We start from the raw sequence: 19,534 nt of genomic DNA, 5'->3' as shown, positions 1-19,534 counted from the left end.
CTCCAGACGTTCCAATTCCATACACAGAAACAGATACAGCTTGCCACTTCAATAACATCATGATGCACATTTGCCACTGTCGGGTGGGGAGAAGGCCACTTTCACATGCAGCTCACACTTAAAATAATAGAATAGTAGACTTTGAAGGGCCCCAAGGTCCAAACAATGAAGAATGGGTCCAGGATGTAGTGAAGCATTATAAAAATAACACAGAAGCTTATTTCAGTGCTGGATAAATATGGACATTTCAACTTTATTGGATGTATAAAGATTCTTTCTACAGCGATGCAGCAGGAACCGGTGCCATGCAGAGCTGGAGAGAAGGAGGCTCTGTTCAGACCAGACAACCGTCAGCTCACACAGCCCAAGAGCAGGCTGCACAAACAGGGTGCAGGGTGACAGTATTTTGGCTCTCTCCAAGGATTGCAACAGCAAAGCTTGCTGAACTCTCTCTCACTGGCATCCCACTCAAGTATTAGGTTATTTTGGTGATAGAAAGCAGCCACTAGTGGAAGTCTGCAACAGCAGCATGGATTAAGGTTGAAGATGAAGGTGCTGTCACATTTCCAAAGAGTCTGGTGTGGTTGCTGGCACAACATCAACATTCAAGCAAGAACGAACCACAAAGGGATGCTTATGTTCCCAACCCACCTATTGAAAAACAGTACAATTGCAACAAAGCCAGGTAACTGGACCACAAGAGGGAGCCAGTGCAACTATTTGCAGGACCACCAGCTTCTGAGAAAACTAATAGCAGCAACAGTGCCAGGGGGGCTAGTGTAGGGGCCTGCCCTTCCCCTGTTTACCGCCCCCAAGGATGAAGGATCTTGTGCCATAGATTAGCCACACCTACACAAGTGACATCATGGCAGATTCTTACACTTCTGAAGAGCCTTTGAATAACCTCAGAGCCAAAACAGGTAAGGTTACAAGACAGCAAGCACAACGCAGAGGACAATAGACCTAGAGATCAAAGGAAGACAAGGGCAGGCCTACACATCAAGGGCCAGCCTCATTAACTTGAGGAGGAGGAAGAGAAAATGCTTTACAATCACGTCCCATATCTCTGCTTGCTCCCACTCACAAAATGGCAGTAGCAGCAGTACAGGTTTGCAGCAGCATTGCACCCAGGACAAGCACCACCCTTCCAGGGTCCAGCATCAATTATTTGAGGGATCTCAATGGCTCAGGAAAGGGAGCTGGGAAGAAGGCAGGGCGCCCTCACAACACACCTCCAGACTGGCACTAGGAAGGGAGTTCAGCATGGATGGAAGGCCGCCTCCTTTAAACAAGTGATGTGACAGGAAGGTGCACACAACACACATGGGAAATACAGTCCAAGAAAGATTTTCACCAAGTGTGCATTAAAAAGTGGCAAAGGGATTTGCAGGGAAACCAGAAAGGCAAGATGTTGTGGGGCTGGCCTGCAGCTGGGGAGGGGCAACAAATGTCTGATGCAATATGGTGCACAGGAGTGGTAAAGCGTCGCTGTGCTGTTCCATCGCAAAACAGGGCCCCGTTGCATTCAGAGTGCAACGAGGCCAGGCCATATCCCAGCCCCTCTTTCAAAAGCTGAGAAGCGAGAGCCACACAGACTCGGAACATTGTGATTGGGAAGAGCGCGGGACACTGTCCCAGTAATTAATCCCAGACCTGCTTGGGAACAAGAGCCTCAGGATTGATCCAGCAATGGTACAAGGAGGCCAAAAGTATCTGCAATCACATAGGATTATTGGGGGGGGGACCAAGATAGGTGGCCTCAGGTGGTGTTAGCTAGACAGATATCTATATGGCCCCACAAACAAAATGCTGCCCCTGGAGGCAGAGGCTGGAAGTCCAACAGAGAACAACCTGAACCACAGGCCAGTCCCAGGGAAAGGCTCCCCCCACCCCTTCATTCTCAGCCGCTGAGTGGGTGCAGGTCTACCTTGACCTTCTCTCCACTGCTCAGCATCCCAATAGTGGGATAAAAGCCCCCAGACGGCACCACAGCGTCTTTCTTGCCAATAATCTTCCCATTGCGCGTGAAGAACACCTGGGAGGGGAAAGGGGTGGAAAGAGAGAGAAAAAAAAACACAAGACTTCAGATTAGATCAGTGCAGTTTAGCTCTGCAATTGATTCTCCTCCTTCAGAACCAGGCTCTGGATGAAATTTCCAAAAGGTAGATTGATTTGTTATGTGCTTAAGAACAAACAACGCACAAAATTAGATCAGCTTCTGCAAACTCAGTTGACTGAAAAAGTCAATATAAAAATCTGCTTTAAAAGAGTAATAATAATAATAATTCTGCTTTAAAAGAATAATAATTAAAGACTACAGAACCCGGCCAGATGGGCGGGGTATAAATAATAAATTATTATTATTATTATTATTATTATTATTATTATTATTATTATTATTATTATTATTATTATGACAACCTAAGACAGTCGACTAAAGTCTCTTATCCAGCTCTATTCAAGTTACCAGGCCGTCAGAGCAAAGTCCAGTGCCCCCCAAAATCTATTAATAGGAATTTGTAATCCAGGGTCTCCTATAAGTCAAGGAACCAGTTCTTAGCAAGTACAAGCCCAGCTTGTGCATAAAGGAATCTCTGAGACATGAACATGCATGAACAGCTACCGTAACCTGATATGTATCTTGCTGGACTGCACCATTTCAGGCTGCAGGTGGGAAGATTAAGCATTTGAATGTTCAGTTTTAGAAAGGTCTTCTTCCACATACACAGCTAGCGGAAAGGTACTAACTCAAACATTAGCTGATTTGCTAGATTTGTATCTGCAGAGAGTTCTGTTCCCCCCACCCCAAAAAATCAGGGAATGTTCAGAAATTGACACCCCCTCCCAACCCTCAGTCTGAAGTAATACAATATATAAAGAGATACCACATGGCATTGCTTATTGCCTAATGCTTATTGCCCATCTTGCTCTAGACACTGACAAACCAACATTACCAGCAGTGCATGTCAGCAATGGGAACTCAAATATTGGCACAACACTGGGATCTCAAGTTCTTCGTGACCCCAAATCTGGGAGTAAAGCCACCCTGGAGCATTGCTAATAGCAGCCACCAGGGTAACACAATGAGAAAACTTGCATAAACCAAACCAAGTGATGAACCGCAGAAACTCCTGAGGGGCTGGACAAGCTAGCTGCTTGTCAGAGGCCTGTAACCTATCCCTTGGCAACACTTGGTAGACGTATGAAATAGCTGCCAACCTAAGTGGCTGAGCCCTTGCCTGGTAGGACCCTGCCTTCTGACTGTGGACTAAGATGACAGTAACCATGTGATTAACTATGAAGTCAACACCATGTTCAGGGGGCAGGATCCCACATTTTGCACTGGACTGTCCAGGGTAAGGCAGCTACCAGATCCTCCAGAACTGTGTCAGGGAGCACAGAATTCAGCATCCTGGGAGACATTTCGTTATACTCTAAGGAATAAAATGTTCTAGCCTCTGTGGCTGCAAAGCTAGACCTTCTGGTACCTCAGAACCCCCCCACCCCCCGGGGGGGGCTAAAGCTCCCAACTCTAAAAGATTCTGTGGCCTGAAGAAATTTGCTAAATGCAAGTAGTTTTTCTCTAGCTACACATTATGAGAAGCAACTAATGAGAAAAAAATGCCCAGATCATTGAAAAGTGTGCTTATTCTTCCCTCCCTGCTTTATGTTTTAGAATTTCAAAAGTTATTGCCACATATTTATGTTTGCAGCCATTAAAGACTAGGAAGCCAAGAGCTGCAGGTGTTAAATGTTAAAGTGAGATACCGATACTCACAACCCTGTTTGTGATCAAGTATCTTCTAAAACTCTTGTATTACCTGCTCAATGGTGAAAGCTACTTGTGGAACCACTAATATGCGGAAAATAAAACAGTCAGAATTATATGCCAAGGGAACCTACATTCTGCAACCAGAATTATTCAAGTCACCAACCAGGTGGAAGGAGTGCAACCAGAAGGGTAATGAACATTGGTAATGTGCAAGTTGCAAGGTAGCCTTCCCCAACCCAATGCCTTCCAAATCTTACTGGAGTACAAGCCCCCTCATTCCTGAACCCTGACTGTGCTGGCTGGAGCTAATGGGAGGTGAAGTTCAAAACATCTTGAGGGTGCCCTGTTGGAGAAGGCTGTTGCAAGGGTAGGGCACAACCAATAAACTTGACACATGCATTTCCTAAGGGATCTTAGGCTGCTCTGTTTCTTGCTTCCAAATAGAAGCCATTCTACTTTCTCAAGCCCTTCCTAATTTGGGAAAGGGACAGCTCCACCCTTCTAAATGATGTGTTTTAATTCCATTCGATCTTGACAGAAAGAAGTTAGTCTTATCAGCAACCCTTGCTGGCACTTACCACCACTTTCTTGCCTTCATGTTCTTGCTCCATGTCTTCCCCATCCTCCTCCTCCTCCTCCTCCTCCTCAGCTTCCTGGTGCAAGTAAAGGACATTCCTCACGCCTCGCGGTTTGGCCCGGGTAGCCACCGTGTCCCAGCTGTCATCACTGTCACCTGTAGGGCACCCACAGCCCTATATAATTCTTGCCATGAATTCATGCACTCCAGTCAACCACTACAGGAAAATCCTTCCAAGGGTAGGCTTGACAGCCAGAAAATTGCCTCTGGCTCAGATCTACAGCCACTAAGTGAGCTTCCTCCCTCCAGTCCCTTAATGGTAAGCACAGCTTCCCTACCCTGTTCTCTGTCTAGCACTCCTCTGGCAGTGAAGGACCTTTAGAGCTCTTGCTTCTAGAGAAGAGGGAGCCCATCAGAATCCTCAGGGAAGAGGGCAAAGTGAGGCCAACAGCTGAGTAACTTCAGAAACATGGCAACATTGGTCATCTTGCACAGTAGAAGGACCAGGTGGGGAAAGTACGAAGATACGTTATCACAATGCCACCATACCAGTTTAATCTAGGCTTGTAAATGAGCCAGCTGCCTCGCCACCAGTGGAACTAAAAATTGCCTCTAAGTAGCCAAAAAGTGAGGCTTTACGGAAGTTAGGTTTTAAAAAACCCACCACCCCAATCTGCGCGCGCGCACACACACACACACAAGTTTAGACCATAGATGACCAATATAAACATGCAAAGATTTCAGCTTGCTAACACATCCTGTGGATCTATTTGTCAGGGTGATATTATCCAATGTACTAGAGAAAATAGATTAGTCCTAACACTTTATTTATTTATTTATTTATTTATTTATTTATTTATTTATTTATTTATTTATTTATTATGCCCCACCCATCTGGCTGGGTTGTCCAAGCCCCTCTGGGCAGCTTCCAACACTTACAAAACCATAATAAAACATCAAACATTAAAACTTCCTGATACAGGGCTGCCTTCAGATGTCTCCTAAAAGTTGTCTGCAGAAACTTGCCAATGCAAATCAAGCTCTGTTCACACAAGCATGTTATGACTCAGAGCCATCCATTGTGATGTATTTATTGCTTGCTTTACTTAGTATCATGATTCACCAAGTTTTAGACACTCACCTTCGCTGTCAAGGATGTAGTCACGCGGGAACATGATCCCACAGCCCATAATGTCTCCCTTGTAGCAGCGAGGCCCAAAGGGGTCACCCACTCCACTCCCATGAAAGATCTTGCCATCATCTGCAAAAGAGAAAAGGTGCACCATTGATGCAGTCTAGGAACAAAACTGGCAGAAAATGCTGACCTCAACCAGCACATGAGACTTCTGAGTGTCCCTGCCTGCCCCCACAATGCCAGCAAAGCAAAATGCTGATGTCTCAAAAGCTCAGGTGGAGATGCCACAGGTATCCCCTAAGCCACACTGTCCACCCAAGCCATGCCTTATCGCTTGAGCTTGGAGGGGGGTGTTACAGTATGTATGTATGTATGTATGTATGAAAAATAGAGCATATCTATACACACACACACACACACACACACACACACACACACACACGGGTGAGCAACCTGTGGCCCTCCAGAAGTTATGGGACTCCCAACAGCACCAGCCACTATGTTCCATGGTTAGGGACGATGAGAGTAGATATAAAGGGACTGCGTAACTTTCAATTCACTTGGAGGCTTCCCAGTGTTTACTCAGACAAGCTCAAGGATTGCGTAACTCTCTTGTTCCCAAATCTTGGGAGCTCTGCTGAGCTGTGGACTAATAGCTATGGGAGTGCAGTTTTCTGGAACCTGAAACATCAGCTTCAGGGTTTTATTGTGATTAGTATCCAAAACATGACCAAAAATCAGAGAAACACTTAAGATTTTCATGCAATTAGATTAGCTGTTTTAAGAAAGCTTCTCCCACCACAAAAGTCATACAAGTTCAGCTCAGCTCTATTTTCTAGGCCGTTTTATTCCAATGCCATTAAGGACACTGACAGTCAGATGCTAAGTACAAAAGGTGAGATGCAGAGAATTAGGGTGAAAGTTCAGCATTTCTTCATTAAGCAAGCAACTGGATAGTGACTGAAAAGTGCTGATATGCAATGCGGGATCTTGTTCGTCATCAGAGATTGGAAATCCATTCAGCAAGGCTGAAAGTTCATTTAAACCATGGTCACCTTTGAGGCAACCCCACAACTCACTATGTTTTTTCGTTTTTTGATTTCATGTTTCATAAATTTTACACATTCAAAGGATGAACCAGAGGTAGATACAAGCTAGAAGTATACATAGTTCTTAACGTGATCAGAATTTTCTTAACTCAACTATCAAAAAACCCTAGCATGACATTCATAACTGAGAAATGGTTCCAGGAAGCCAGAAGCAATCTGGGATTCCTTGTACATGAAGTCAGGAGTGTGCATCTCAGGGTAACAGCCCTGAGGTAACTATCTATGAATCTTGATTTGTGAAGAGCCTGGTTTCAACTCCTAAAGCACACATGGCATGATGGCTAAGTATGCCTCCCCAGGGCTTGAAGTGCCAAGAAACTTTCCCATAATGCCTATTCACCATGCAGTCCTTCCAGGGCCAAACAATCAGGCATACTACCCTGCCAGGCCAGAGAGGGCAAACACACTATTCGACACCCATGATCAAAGACAGGCAGTTCAGAACCTGGTGGTCCGAACAGTTCCCTGCCTCTGGGCAGACAAGAAGAAAAGGGAGAAGGGAAGGGGGGACCCAGACCACTTGAAAGGCCTTGGCGCTCACTTTGTCTCTCCAAGTTCAGCTATGCAGCGGATGCGGGCGCCCTGAGCAAAAGGCATGTGGCCAAGGTCCTTTGTCTCCATGAAGGAGGGAGGTTTGTTCAGCAAAAGGGCAGTAAATATTTTCCCATGTTGCCAAGGAAACTTTGGGAATAATGTTGTGTAAACATTCCAGAGTGTGTCTAGAATAATGAAGGCCAGCCAGCAAGAGTGCCTTTTAGGGAATCCCCCTCTGCTCAACAGGCACAGGCAAGGAAATCTAAACAGCAGGCTGGAGAGGGAAACGCCTACAGGGCAAAGAAGGATGAGGGATGGCCTTACAGGGGAGGGGGAGGTTTAATGCATCTTCTCTTTAAGCTGCTGTGCAAGCACTCCAGGAAGGAGATGCAGGCTGCCTTCTCTACGCAGAATAAAGCAATATAAGACGTAATTGGTTCAGTGGACTTCACGTTGAAGGTGGGAATATTATTTTGAATGCTCCTTCAAACTGGCGCAATAACTAGTACTGTCAAATGTAATCCGTTCCGGAAGCACACTCAGCTTCCGAAATGTTCGAAAACCAAAGTGCGGCATCCGATTGGCTGCAAAAGGTTTCTGCACTCAAGCAGAAGCCGCGTCGGCTCTGGTAAACTAACACACTTCTTAATAGGTTTTTTTGGGGGGGGAGGCAAGTAAGGGGAGGGGAACATGATGGAGGTGTGTTGTTGTTTTTGTTGCTGATGGTGATGATGTTATTTTATTTGTGCCCCAGCCACTCTGGGCAGTTTCCAGAGGATACAAAAACATAATAAAACATCCCTGTATAGGGCTGCCTTCAGATGTCTTCTAAAGGTTGCATAGTTACTTATCTCCTTGACATCTGATGGGAGACTGTTCCACAGGGTGGGTGCCACTACTGAGAAGGCCCTCTTGGTAAAATTATGTATGCCATGGAGAAAGTATATAGGGAGTTTTTCTCCCTCTTTCATAATAGAAACCAGGAGCATCCAATGAAGCAGAATTGCTGGGTTGAAGCTGAATTGCTGTTATTCTTTGCAGAAAACAATCAGTCCAGGGCATCAGAAAAGTTTCAAAGAGCTCCTTAACCAAAGCCATCCTACCCCAACGAAAGAGGGAACTGCATTGAACATGTAGCCTGCGTGGTGTGCTTGCTCACATATATACCAAAACAGCCTCATGGTGGCCATGAAGTTACAGGGCAAGAGAGTACTGAGGATAGCACCAAACTCAGAATCAGAAGAGGGAAGAGGCAAGCTCGACACAGGTAGTAAAAAGTAGCAGTTTGTTTAGTATGAATGTCCAATGCATTTCAACCATGGATCATCCTCAAGGCAAATAATTTTCCCATCTTGTTCTGGAAAAAATAGAGAGAGCTTGCTCAATAATATGCTTTGAATACTCTTGGTGGGCTCCTTTATTGTACTCCATACAGAAATAGGGAACCTGTGTCCCTTCAGATGTTGATAGGCTCCATCTCCCATCAGTCCCAGCCAGCATGGCCAATGGTCAGAAATAATGGAAGCTGTAGTCCAATGGTATCTGGAAGGTCACAAGTTGGACAGCCCTGCAGTAGCTGAAGACCCAAGAAGACCCTTTACCCCACAGAAGGATGAATGGATTTTATTAATCCAGCCTAGAGCTGCCTTAGTACAAACACATTAAGCACTCTTCATGAAACAAACTGCTATTTTATCTCATATGCTTGCCTCCCAACTCTTCCTCCACTCTTGTGAAGTCATGGGCCACTTCACACAAGGCAGCCTGAGCACGAATGTTGAAGCTCCCAAGTGTACTCAAATTCATGGCTCTCACCACCAACTTCAAACCACTTAGACTGAGGAGTGAAATCAAGAGTGCATTGAAAAGGAGACAAGCATTCACTTCAAGGTTACACAGAAGAGATCACAGGCCAAATCTGTGGCAGATGATCAAGGCTAGAGAAGCTGAGATGCTTCTGGCTCTCATAGGAAGCAAATCTGCCTCAGCCAGCTGGCCATAGAGTCCGTATCTGAGGAACAGGCAATCTTTTTACTTTGGTTTATAGCAACAAATCTCAAATTGTGAGAAAGGCTTCTCAAAGAAGTGTGGACAGTTGCCAGAGGCACCAATTGTTTATCTGTCTTGTATTCTTTTTATAGTGAAGAGCTTTAGCAATATTGTAAGTAAAATTATGTACATTCTACCATCTGTTGAAGGACGCGGGTGGCGCTGTGGGTTAAACCACAGAGCCTAGGGCTTGCCGATCAGAAGGTCGGCGGTTCGAATCCCCGCAACGGGGTGAGCTCCCGTTGCTCCGTCCCAGCTCCTGCTAACCTAGCAGTTTGAAAGCACGTCAAAGTGCCAGTAGATAAATAGGTATCGCTACAGCGGGAAGGTAAACGGCGTTTCCGTGTGCTGCTCTGGTTCCCCAGAAGTGGCTTTGTCATGCTGGCCACATGACCTGGAAGCTGTACACTGGCTCCCTCGGCCAATAAAGCGAGATGAGCGCCGCAACCCCAGAGTCGGTCACGACTGGACCTAATGGTCAGGGGGCCCTTTACCTTTACCTTTACCATCTGTTGCAAGAGCAGGAATCGGAATCACTGTAAGTGCAGAATTCAAATTCACAGGAATCACTGCTTTTCTTAAGTTTCTAGCCCTTTGGCCTGGTGAGATCACACAGGCACAGAAGAAGGGAATTGGAATCTGATAAGGTTTTCCAGTTGATGGAGCTTCAGTCTCCCACATTTATTTATTTAACAGGATTTCTATACTGCTTAATTGCAAAAACCTCTTAGCAGCTTACATAGCTCTTTGCCTCTCCCCATGAACAGTTTATCCAATCCACTGTTTTGAGTCATATAGATTCTTTTTTCAGACAATTATTTTCTCATTGAAACCACCCTGTGCAAACATAACACTTAACCATAGTTCGTTGCCTGTTAACCCCGGCAAAGATTCCTGATAGTGAAATCTCCTACCAAGCTAAGTCCTGCTCATAGAGATCATTTAGATGGAGGGACCACTAAGGCCATCTTGTCACTTTGCAACAAAGAAGCTGTAAAGTTGGGGGAACTACCTTAATCACAGTTTTATCAGTACAGATGTAATACAATGTCTAGCCCTGGTTTGCAGAATATATTATACAGATGCATATACTTTTTTACTCTCTGTGATGAATGAATACTAGTCATAGAATTTTGGCTGTAATAAAATAAGAATAATCTTTATTTCTCTATTATTATTTTCTAAGTTCCAAAAGGTCTAGGTACTGTACAGGTGCAGAGAGTATACAATCCTGCCTAAAACATAAAGCTCACAGGTCGATAACATTTCCTTCATTTGTCCAACCACCTAGTGATGTGAGTTGCTAGAGAAATGGGTAACCCATGGGTCACAGCAGAGCTGGGATTTGTCCTGCTTAGTGTACTATCCACATATTCTCAAGCATATTCACATCCTGAAGGGATACCTTCAAAAGGAGCTGCCAAGATTCCCAAGATGCTCAGTTGTTCCTATTTCATGCTTGTGTAGTGCAGAATGTGCATTACACCAAAGCCTGGTGGCAAGTCAAATGTTGCAATTTAAAATCCCCAAACAGCTTAGGGCCTATCTCCTTGTGACTATGCCTGGTCTCATAAAACAACCCTCTTTGCACTCCTGGATCATTGGGGAGAACCTTGATCTGTGGGTTTCATATATTCGCTTTCATATATTCACTTGCTGGCTGTGCGGAACAAGGGCCTCTGAAGTTGTGACACCACATCTCTAGAACTCTCCCACATGCCTTCTTCAAACCTCAACTGACCTCCAATCAATCAATCAATCAATCAATCAATAGCTAGCGTAGTCTTTTTGAGGAAGGCATGTGGAGAGGAGACAAGATGCTATTTTAAATATGCTACATTCATACAATTCTATTGAACTTGTTATTATTGCTGATTTAGACACCTGTTGTTCAGTTTCCTACTTTCAGAAAAATGGAGGAAGGAAATATACCAAATCAAGTAAATCAAGAAACATCATTTAGCTACCAAACCAAACCGCTCTTCCCACTGTGCCCTAAGCTTGGCCGTACTGCAGATCTTCACTCACCTGCATGGTAGGCCACAGATCCCCTGCTCCAGCCAGGATGCCGGTTTTTTGGGTAGTCCTGGAACAAGAGAGAAACAGAGCAGAGCAAATCATGCAGCATTACAATTTTATCACTGAAGGGTCTTTCAGCAGGAAAATGACAAGTTGACAATACTGTATTTTTAAAGGGGTTTCCACTTGAAAGGCGCTTGATTCCTGCCTCCCACCCACACAGTTCATAGAATCATAGAATTGGAAGGGTCATCTAGTCCAAGCCCCTGCAATGCATGAACCTTTTGCCCAATGTGGGGCTTGAACCCACAACCTTGAGATTAAGAGTCTCATGCTCTACCAAGTGAGCTATCCTCAGCACCAAGATATGATCACTGAGACAGGGGTCCATGCTGAGTCAAGGTTCCCCAGAGCATTTACCTTAGTACCTCAGAGGGCTACATCCCAATGCTCTGGGGAACCCTGACTCAGCATGGACAGGTTAATGCTCGGGATTAGACCCACAAAGCTTTACTGCCACAAAACTGAGGAGGAAGAAAAACCCTTGCTGGAATAGCCAAAACTCAGTGTTCCAGCCAGCAGGGCATTCATTATGGTGACTCAGCAGCACTTTATGGAGTTCCCTGAGCTTAACAACCTGGTAGTGCCTCTCTCACTAGGCTGGAAAGGAGAAGAAAAAGACTAAGGAAGGGTTCAAGGAGTCTAAGGAAAAGATGCTGCAAGATCTTCGATTCTAACCACACCGTGTCCTTTAATTTAACAAGTATTAGCATTCATTTAAAGTGGTTCCTTATCACACTGGAAAGCTTCAGTTGGTACAAAACAAGAGCACTGCAGATATTATCCTTCAAAGCCCTGGGACCCACCTGAGTAATTTTACCACAAGCAGATGACACCAGACCAACATGCCTTAATTTTATGCCCGTTTTGTAAGAAATGTATACTTTCTTGTGTGCTCTGCAATTTCAAATGCTAATCTTAGACCCAGCATGTCTTAAGCAGCTCCAGCTCCACAAGAATTAAGGCAGCTAAGGCAAGAGTTATGCCACATCTGCATTAACTGTGCTTGCAGCTCCAATCAAAAAAGCATCTCTTAAAAAGATGGGAAGCACATATACGCATCATTACGTGTGTGTGTGTGTGTGTGTGTGTGTGTGTGTGTGTGTGTTTTAAGACACAACAGTGTTGGTTAAATGTTGAAACACCTTAATTTTTGAACAGAAACTGCCACACTGTGTGCCCGGGCACACCAGTGTGCCAAGAGAAATAAGCATATCCTTGGAGCTCATAAAATCCAGAAACCAGAAAAGCTGCTGCTGCTGCTGCCCCCATTGTGTGATTTACTGCTCTGGCCTTTCCACCTCCACTGTAGGCAGATCCTCCCCCATCTGTACTCCTAATGCCCAAAGTGGCAGAATTACCTACAATCAGTGAGCCATGCAGAAATGTATGCATTGGGCTCATCTAAGGCAGGTAATTCTTACTATTTCATGCGCTAAATGCAAAATCTTTCTGGGGAAAATCTGAGGTGCTTCCAATTTTAATTCAGGAAAAAAGAATGTGCTTTAGCTAACAAAAGTTTGGAAACACTTGTATAAGAATATGAGTCCTGCACATTACTTTTCAGCCATCACACCCTATTGGTTGAGACTCAGACTTGGCATGGTAGTCCCTGGGTTCCAGCTGATCTGGAAACAAGTCTCCTACAAAACAGCTTCTGGTGGTCACACAACACACCCACACCAGGTGTAGAATCAATAGATTGTTTAGGGGGTAAGTTGTCCTCCTGTGGGGGCAGGAACTCAAGGGAGGGTGAAAGGAAGTTGATCCAGGTTGTTGTTTTTTTGGATCTTGTATGGCTGCTGGGATTTGCTTGCTCGCTGTAGCAAGATGAGGAAGGAATGGAATGGTGCGGCCTTGAAGGCCAACCCAGCCACGTGAATCCAGACCATGTGTTGAGGCAAACAACAGAACCAGATGGCCACATCAGACAGGAAAGGAAGAGGGACAGACGCCAAACCAGCCCCAAAGAACAATCCTGCCTGCTTCTAATTTGTTATCTGGAATTCAGCAATAAGAGAGCCTTGCTCAGAAAAATCTGTGTAGCAGAAGTTGTGCAGGAGAAAGAAGCATGAAAAGACAGAGAACCCCAAGGCTGGGAGGAACCAAAAAATGATCTAGACCCTTGGGGTTCTCCAAAGCGATTGTCCCATGGCAACACACAAAACTGCCAGGGGCACCACAAAAGCACTTGTTTGATATCATGTGGCTTTTTGCACTGAGGAATGTCCTGAAAAGGAGGAGGCTAGCTTAGAGATCTAACTCTTCCCTCATTGATGCAAATATGAGTTTGCAGGAAAATGCCACCATACCTATGCAATATGACCATGACACTATGTGTGAAATGGCTTCTATGTGGCAGCTGGAACATGTAGAGCGCCTCACCACACCATGCTGCTTGCATAATTTCTATCAGTCACTGTGTCATTCCACCTCACAAAGAAGCCTCAAACAGACTAAGTTAAAGCCAGCGTCCAAGTGCTTCAGGTTTTTTTCCAACTTCCAACCATTCTTTGTTTTGCAAAAGACACCAGGCACTGCAGAGCTCTTTCCTGGGAATATGTAAGAACCAATAATTTTTCTAGTTCCAGTCTGGTGTCATACTATAACCTCGTTCACATATGACTATGTGCAAGCGGAAATTTTCCATTGAGCATGCAAGTAATCATGCATGCTATACCATTCTTCATCAGTCCCCATCCACATGAGATGGCACCACAGAGCAAGGCACTCCTGAGCAGGGCATTTGAAGGGGGTCTATTAAGCACACAACACAGCACACTCTTTCCCCCACCACAGTTTTACCTTTCGAGCCAAGCCCAGTGCAATGTAGCATTTCTCTCCTGGATCTACGATCTCAACTTCAAAGTAGTGACTCCTGGTACTTAGCGGCTGCCGAGCTTGAGCTAGACCCACGTCAATTATGCTCTTCCCCTTCCCCACGTACTCCAAGAGCTGCAGAGAAAAGGATGACACAATGATCAGCTGTCCAGATCAGACCTGACAGTCCATCAAGCCCAATGTTGTTTTCCAGGAGGATCACAAGAATCTGCACTTTTCATTTCTGGAACAGAAACCACATTTTCACAGCTGATGATAATCATCCTGAATCATCAGGTTTCCAAACAATTATCATGGATACATGAAAAGAATAACAAAAGGGGTGTCAAACGGAGAAAGGAATGCAAGTTGGTCGGCAATGGAGAGAGAACTATGAGGAACACAAGCTACTGGTTGAATGGCTGCATGGTAGCTAGCTAATCAGTGTGCCTTTAAAACATGTACAAGCAGTTAAAGACAAACTAAGGTGTGAAACCATGATATGGAAAATCCTATCCCTGCAAATACTGTACAGAATATCCATTTCTGTGCATAAGCATCTCAAACATGCAAGACCACTTTTCTTCAACAAGTTGAAATACATCCAGATGAGGCAGCATTTTTTCCTCCTCAAATTTTAAACATGTGAACAACAAATGAATTTTAATTCTGCATTGTAGCTGTTTTAATTGTGGTACTTTTTATAAACTGCCCTGCTGAAGAGTGGGCTATTAGTACAAACAATAAATAAATAAATAAATAAAGTGGGAGTCTAAGACATGCAGTTGGCAAACATCCTCATCTTATTTTGCAAGTCTCCAGTATTCAAGATATTTCAGTACTTAAGGAGATCAACATTAAAGAAAAACATTGAAATGTTTTTAATACAGAAAACATACTATTATGTTTATAGCCACAAAGATTTCATAAATCTGGAAATCCAGCAATACCCCACCCTGAATCTGGCATTACAGGTGGAAAAAATCAAGGATGGATGGAATCATTCTGAAAACAAATATATACCACTAGCTGGCCCGGCCACGCGTTTCTGTGGGTCATCCCTGTGATTCCCCCCACCTTGTCCCGATCCATGATGTATCCCACCCCTCCTCCCTCCACCCCCCTGTGCTCATCCCTGTGTTTCGGTAGGATACCCTTCCCTCTGTTTTCCCGGGGGAATGTTGTCCCCTCCCCCCTGTATCTCCATACATTGGCCCCTGTGCACGCATCGTGAACATTTTCATATATTTAGATTTAAAAAATTTGAAATAAGAACATGAGAAGCAGAAGTTATTGTTTAATTTCATTTTTGGGTTGTCATTTATTTTGGTGGGTATTGTATGATTTGGGCGTTGCCGTATGTTTTGGGGGTTTTTTTGGTGTGTGTTTTTGTTATTTGGATTTTCTAATTTTGGAGTAGGTGACCCAGAGAACCCAGAGAACTACTTTAGTAATCCCGACCGGGGGGGGGGCAAATAGCGAAGACCCACAGCCCCGTAGCAACAGAAGGCGATATCCGAAGCGCCCAAGCTGTTCGGTTCAATAAAAAAACCCAGGAAGTGGCATGGGGAAGGTAAGAAATTGTGAATCGGGGGGGGGGGGGCTGGCCACTGCAAATATCCGAGGACTTAAACTGGGGAGAGAAAGTGCATGGTTGTTGTTGTTTTTAAAGACGCAGAGGCTTGCAATCAGTCATAGTATAAAGCCTAGGTTAAAAGGGGCACAACGGCCCTTACTTAAAATGGCCACGAGAGCCTCGCATGTGACACAACGCCTGCTAAATTTTAAAGTAAAAACCCCTTGCCGTGCCCCCAAGTGCGTTGCTGTGGGTTATCTCCCCCACCCCCCGGGCCTAGTGGGGGCCTGGCAGGGGCCTACATAAAACAAAGGCCATGCTGCAGCCTGCAATCCAGGCGCTCGCCCTCTCCCCGCCCCCGGGCCTAGTGGGGGCCTGGCAGGGGCCTACATAAAACAAAGGCTGTGCTGCGGCCTGTGATCCAGGCGCTTTCCCTCTCTTCCCCCCCCCCGGGCCTAGTGGGGGCCTAGCAGCCTGGCAGGGGCCTAGAGGTCTGGTAATGGCCGCCTTGGTGGTTTCAGTTGCTTGGCTGATGATGTCATTATTTGGTGCCGCCCTTCAGAGCTTTTGCTGGTGACAGCGTGCAATCTGCCTTTTTATTGGATGCTGCTGGAGTCTTCAGAGCTTTTGCTGGTGATGTCTAATATGTGCGCCACTTTTTTTGCATTTAATCACTATTTAAGGTATGAAAGCTGTGCTTTTGGGGGGGATTATGCCAGATCCTTCACTGATGGGCAAGGTACGCTTTGTCCTAATTTGATGCAATTTGGTTCAGCGGTTACGGAGAAAGGCTGTGACCTCTGCGCGTGCAATGCCTACATTTTTATATATATAGATAAGGAAGCAATGCCATGAGCAGCAAAATCGTGAAATTAGATAACATAAGGAAAATAAATCATTATGCTTTCCTTATTTTAGCATATTGAGCGGGCGGACTCACATTGTTATTTAACATATACAGATACAGTGGTACCTTGACTTATGAACGACTCGACAACCGAATTCTTTGACTTACGAATGGGGGTAACAGCTGTGTGCTTACGAATGTCTCGACATCAGGGGGGGGAAACGCGGCGGTTTTGGATAGGGATTTTTCGACTTACGAATTTTTAGACAGGGTTGCTTCGACTTACAAATATTTCCATTTTCAATGCATTCCTATGGGAAATTGCGTTTCCAATGGCGTTTTTCGACTTACGAATTTTTCGACTTACGAAGGTGCCTTCAGAACGGATTAAATTCGTAAGTCGAGGCACCACTGAACGGTAAAAGCAAACCATATTTTAATAAACAAGACCTTCTTCTCCCCTCTTTTTCTACCCTTTTTCTGCCAGGTACATTTCAAATTTTCGTACCCCCGTTTTCAAAGCAGAGTCTTTCAGAGGTTTCAAAAGTGCTACAAGTGCTAAAAGGGAAGAACTTTTTTCACATATCTTCTCATTTTGCATAATTTATTCTGCATGTGCAGTGAAGATCATGCTCAGTTGCCTCCAGTGTTCCTCTACCACTTCAATTTTTAGCAGTGAAGGAAACAAAGAGTTGAACTGAGAAAATATATGGTAGCATTGAGTTCCAGGATATCATGCACCCCCTGGTATAACTGACACTGCTAGATGTTCCATCATCGAGCTAACACTGTTCTACCAGGACTTCTATAGCTGTAGTTGCAGCAATGATGTGACCAACAGCTACTGCAGACTTGCATGAAGTATCTTAGTCCCAAGGGCATGGGTGTGCATGCACACAGACACCCCTCATGAAGCACAACCACATATTGAACTAATCTTTCCTGGCTCCTACAGCCCTGTGGAAAAACACAGATCACTGACCCTTTCCACCAGCTTTCCGCACTGCTGCCATAGGATTCCAAGAACCACTCATCCATCTAAGCACAAAGCAAATATTTCAAGCAGCTAGAACAGGAAGCAGCTCGACATAAGGAGTGACATACTCTGACAACGATCTATCCTGGAGGAAGAACAACTCTTAAATGTGATGTTCTTGTGCAAGTTTCAGATGTTGTTATTGTTATTAGTAGTTTTATTGAAGGTGGCTTTATGTACAATTTAAACTAAACAATTTAACAATAAGAACAGATGCCAAACCAGACTGGGGGAGTGAGAATTCCAATGAGAGGAATGGGAAGCACAGGAAATTCAACCTTGGTCTGACTTGGCTATTGATACTGAACTAATGTTCTTGTGCTACATTTCCCTTCCAGGTGGTAAATATCACTGAGTGATTGGGAAGGTGCCTCTTATGGATGCATCTTGTCTGGATTAAATACAAGCATCTATCTTACTCCTTCATCTATACATGACTAGTCTTAACTGCTGGTGCTGACTTCTCTTCAAGCCAGTGGACAATTTTAGGGTGCTATTCAGCTTCCTTGGGCAAGTGACTAGTACTACACGTATGAACTGCATTTAGGGACCATGTTTAGCTCTATGTCCCAATACCGAATACAGCTAGTATACTAGTAGTGAAGTTTTTAGTACAATATTCATTCTTAAGCATACATCTCCCTATAGAATAGAGGTAGCCAATGTGGTGTCCTCAAGATGTTGTTAAGACTACAACTCCAAACATCCCTGACTATCAGCTAAGTCTTTAGGGTCGTCCTAAAAACGACATTTCAATTCTGGATCTAGGCATGTAATGCAAATAAAGGCAAACTTATTTTCTGCCCTTTAAATTATACTTCAAAATCTGCCCCAGTGGCAGGCCACCTTACTCTTCCATAATGGGCCAGCCCCAAATCAATCAATGAGAAAGTACATGGGCATCAGTCTGCTGAAACTAAGCAGGTCTGGTCTCGAGAACCATATGTATGTCACTTTAAGTTCCTTGGCAAGATGAAAAGGCGGGATATAAATTTAAGAAAATAAGTAATATGACCAACTAGGGCAGGAACAGGCATATATCCTGGAGCCCCTTTGGCTATAGGCAAAAGAGCAGACAAACGGTAAATATGCAATGTGTGTTTACTCCTAGCCCCGATGAATCACTTGCCAGGGCTGTCTTTAGAAAGCACCTTAATCCCCTTTTAATGGCAGGCCTTTTAAGAACTCCATTCAGTCATCAAAAGTACAGAAGGCCTGAAACAGGAACAGGCTTGGGCCAGGCAGCCCCACCTCACCTGATCTTCGTGGCCCCAAGCTTCTATTTTGTGCTGCCCTGCCACCCTAGCGCTGTGCTGAAATACGCCATCCAGTTTCTCAAAAGTTTTCTTCCCTTGCAAAAGAGGCTTCAGTTTTTTTCTGCCTCATTCTCAGGACACTTCAGAATTTCTTTAGAATTTTGGTGGGAGTCTTAAGCTTATTGTTGTGAGGTGGCCAAGACTGGGGTGGGGTGGGGGTGTTTCTTCCCAGTAAACAATTATCCAGCACCCTGCAGCCCCCCCCCCCCCGACTGGCTGCCCTTTCTCTCATCTGAAAAAGCCCTGGGGCAGGCAGACGTTACCTGATGAGGGCTTTCCCTGTGCCTTAACTGAAGCACAGGCATTCAAGAAGCTTACCAGATGCAGAATACGGTAGAGATGATTTATAGAATGAAATAAATGGCACAGATGAAAACCTGTTGTACACCTCATGTTTGACTGTTTCTGGGCTTAAGATAACCTGGGCTTCAGTAACCCATGGCCTAGTAATCAGACAAATGGGAGTACCGCAATGCTCTCTACATGAGGTGTCCCTGGAAGCTGCAGCTGGAGCAGAATGTGGCTTAGCAGCTCCTGAGTGGAGCAGCTTGAAATGCTGCACACTACTGAGCCCTTTCAGGGTGCTGGCCTTCATGTTTAAAGTTCTAAACTGCATGTGGCCCAAGTACTTAAAGAGGAGCCTCTTCCAGTACTAGCTACCCAGTACCTTCAGATCTGGTTCAT

At 44.8% G+C, this 19,534-nt stretch overlaps 1 protein-coding gene across 10 annotated transcripts in view; it reads right to left on the bottom strand.

The window, feature by feature from the left end:
- Nucleotides 1–217: 217 nt before the first annotated feature.
- The window catches only part of SPRYD3 (SPRY domain containing 3), a 43,736-nt gene continuing 24,419 nt past the window's right edge, over nucleotides 218–19,534 (bottom strand). For 9 of the 10 annotated variants that reach the window (XM_035102016.2, XM_035102039.2, XM_035102002.2 and 6 more), the window contains exons 7-11: nucleotides 14,061–14,210; nucleotides 11,205–11,262; nucleotides 5,491–5,610; nucleotides 4,351–4,505; nucleotides 1,765–2,035 (exon numbers count right to left, since the gene is read on the bottom strand). In XM_035102016.2, coding sequence (XP_034957907.2) covers nucleotides 1,901–2,035; nucleotides 4,351–4,505; nucleotides 5,491–5,610; nucleotides 11,205–11,262; nucleotides 14,061–14,210 — 618 coding nt within the window. In that variant the 3' untranslated portion in view covers nucleotides 1,765–1,900. Of the gene's footprint in view, nucleotides 2,036–4,350; nucleotides 4,506–5,490; nucleotides 5,611–11,204; nucleotides 11,263–14,060; nucleotides 14,211–19,534 lie in introns of all 10 variants that reach the window. The other variant, XM_035102009.2, reaches the window with a different exon arrangement.

The sequence above is a fragment of the Zootoca vivipara genome, chromosome 2, assembly GCF_963506605.1.
Source record: "Zootoca vivipara chromosome 2, rZooViv1.1, whole genome shotgun sequence".
Classification (NCBI taxonomy): Eukaryota; Metazoa; Chordata; class Lepidosauria; order Squamata; family Lacertidae; genus Zootoca; species Zootoca vivipara.
The sequence above is the reverse complement of the archived record's forward strand: the minus strand, read 5'-3'. Positions and strand labels throughout refer to the sequence as shown.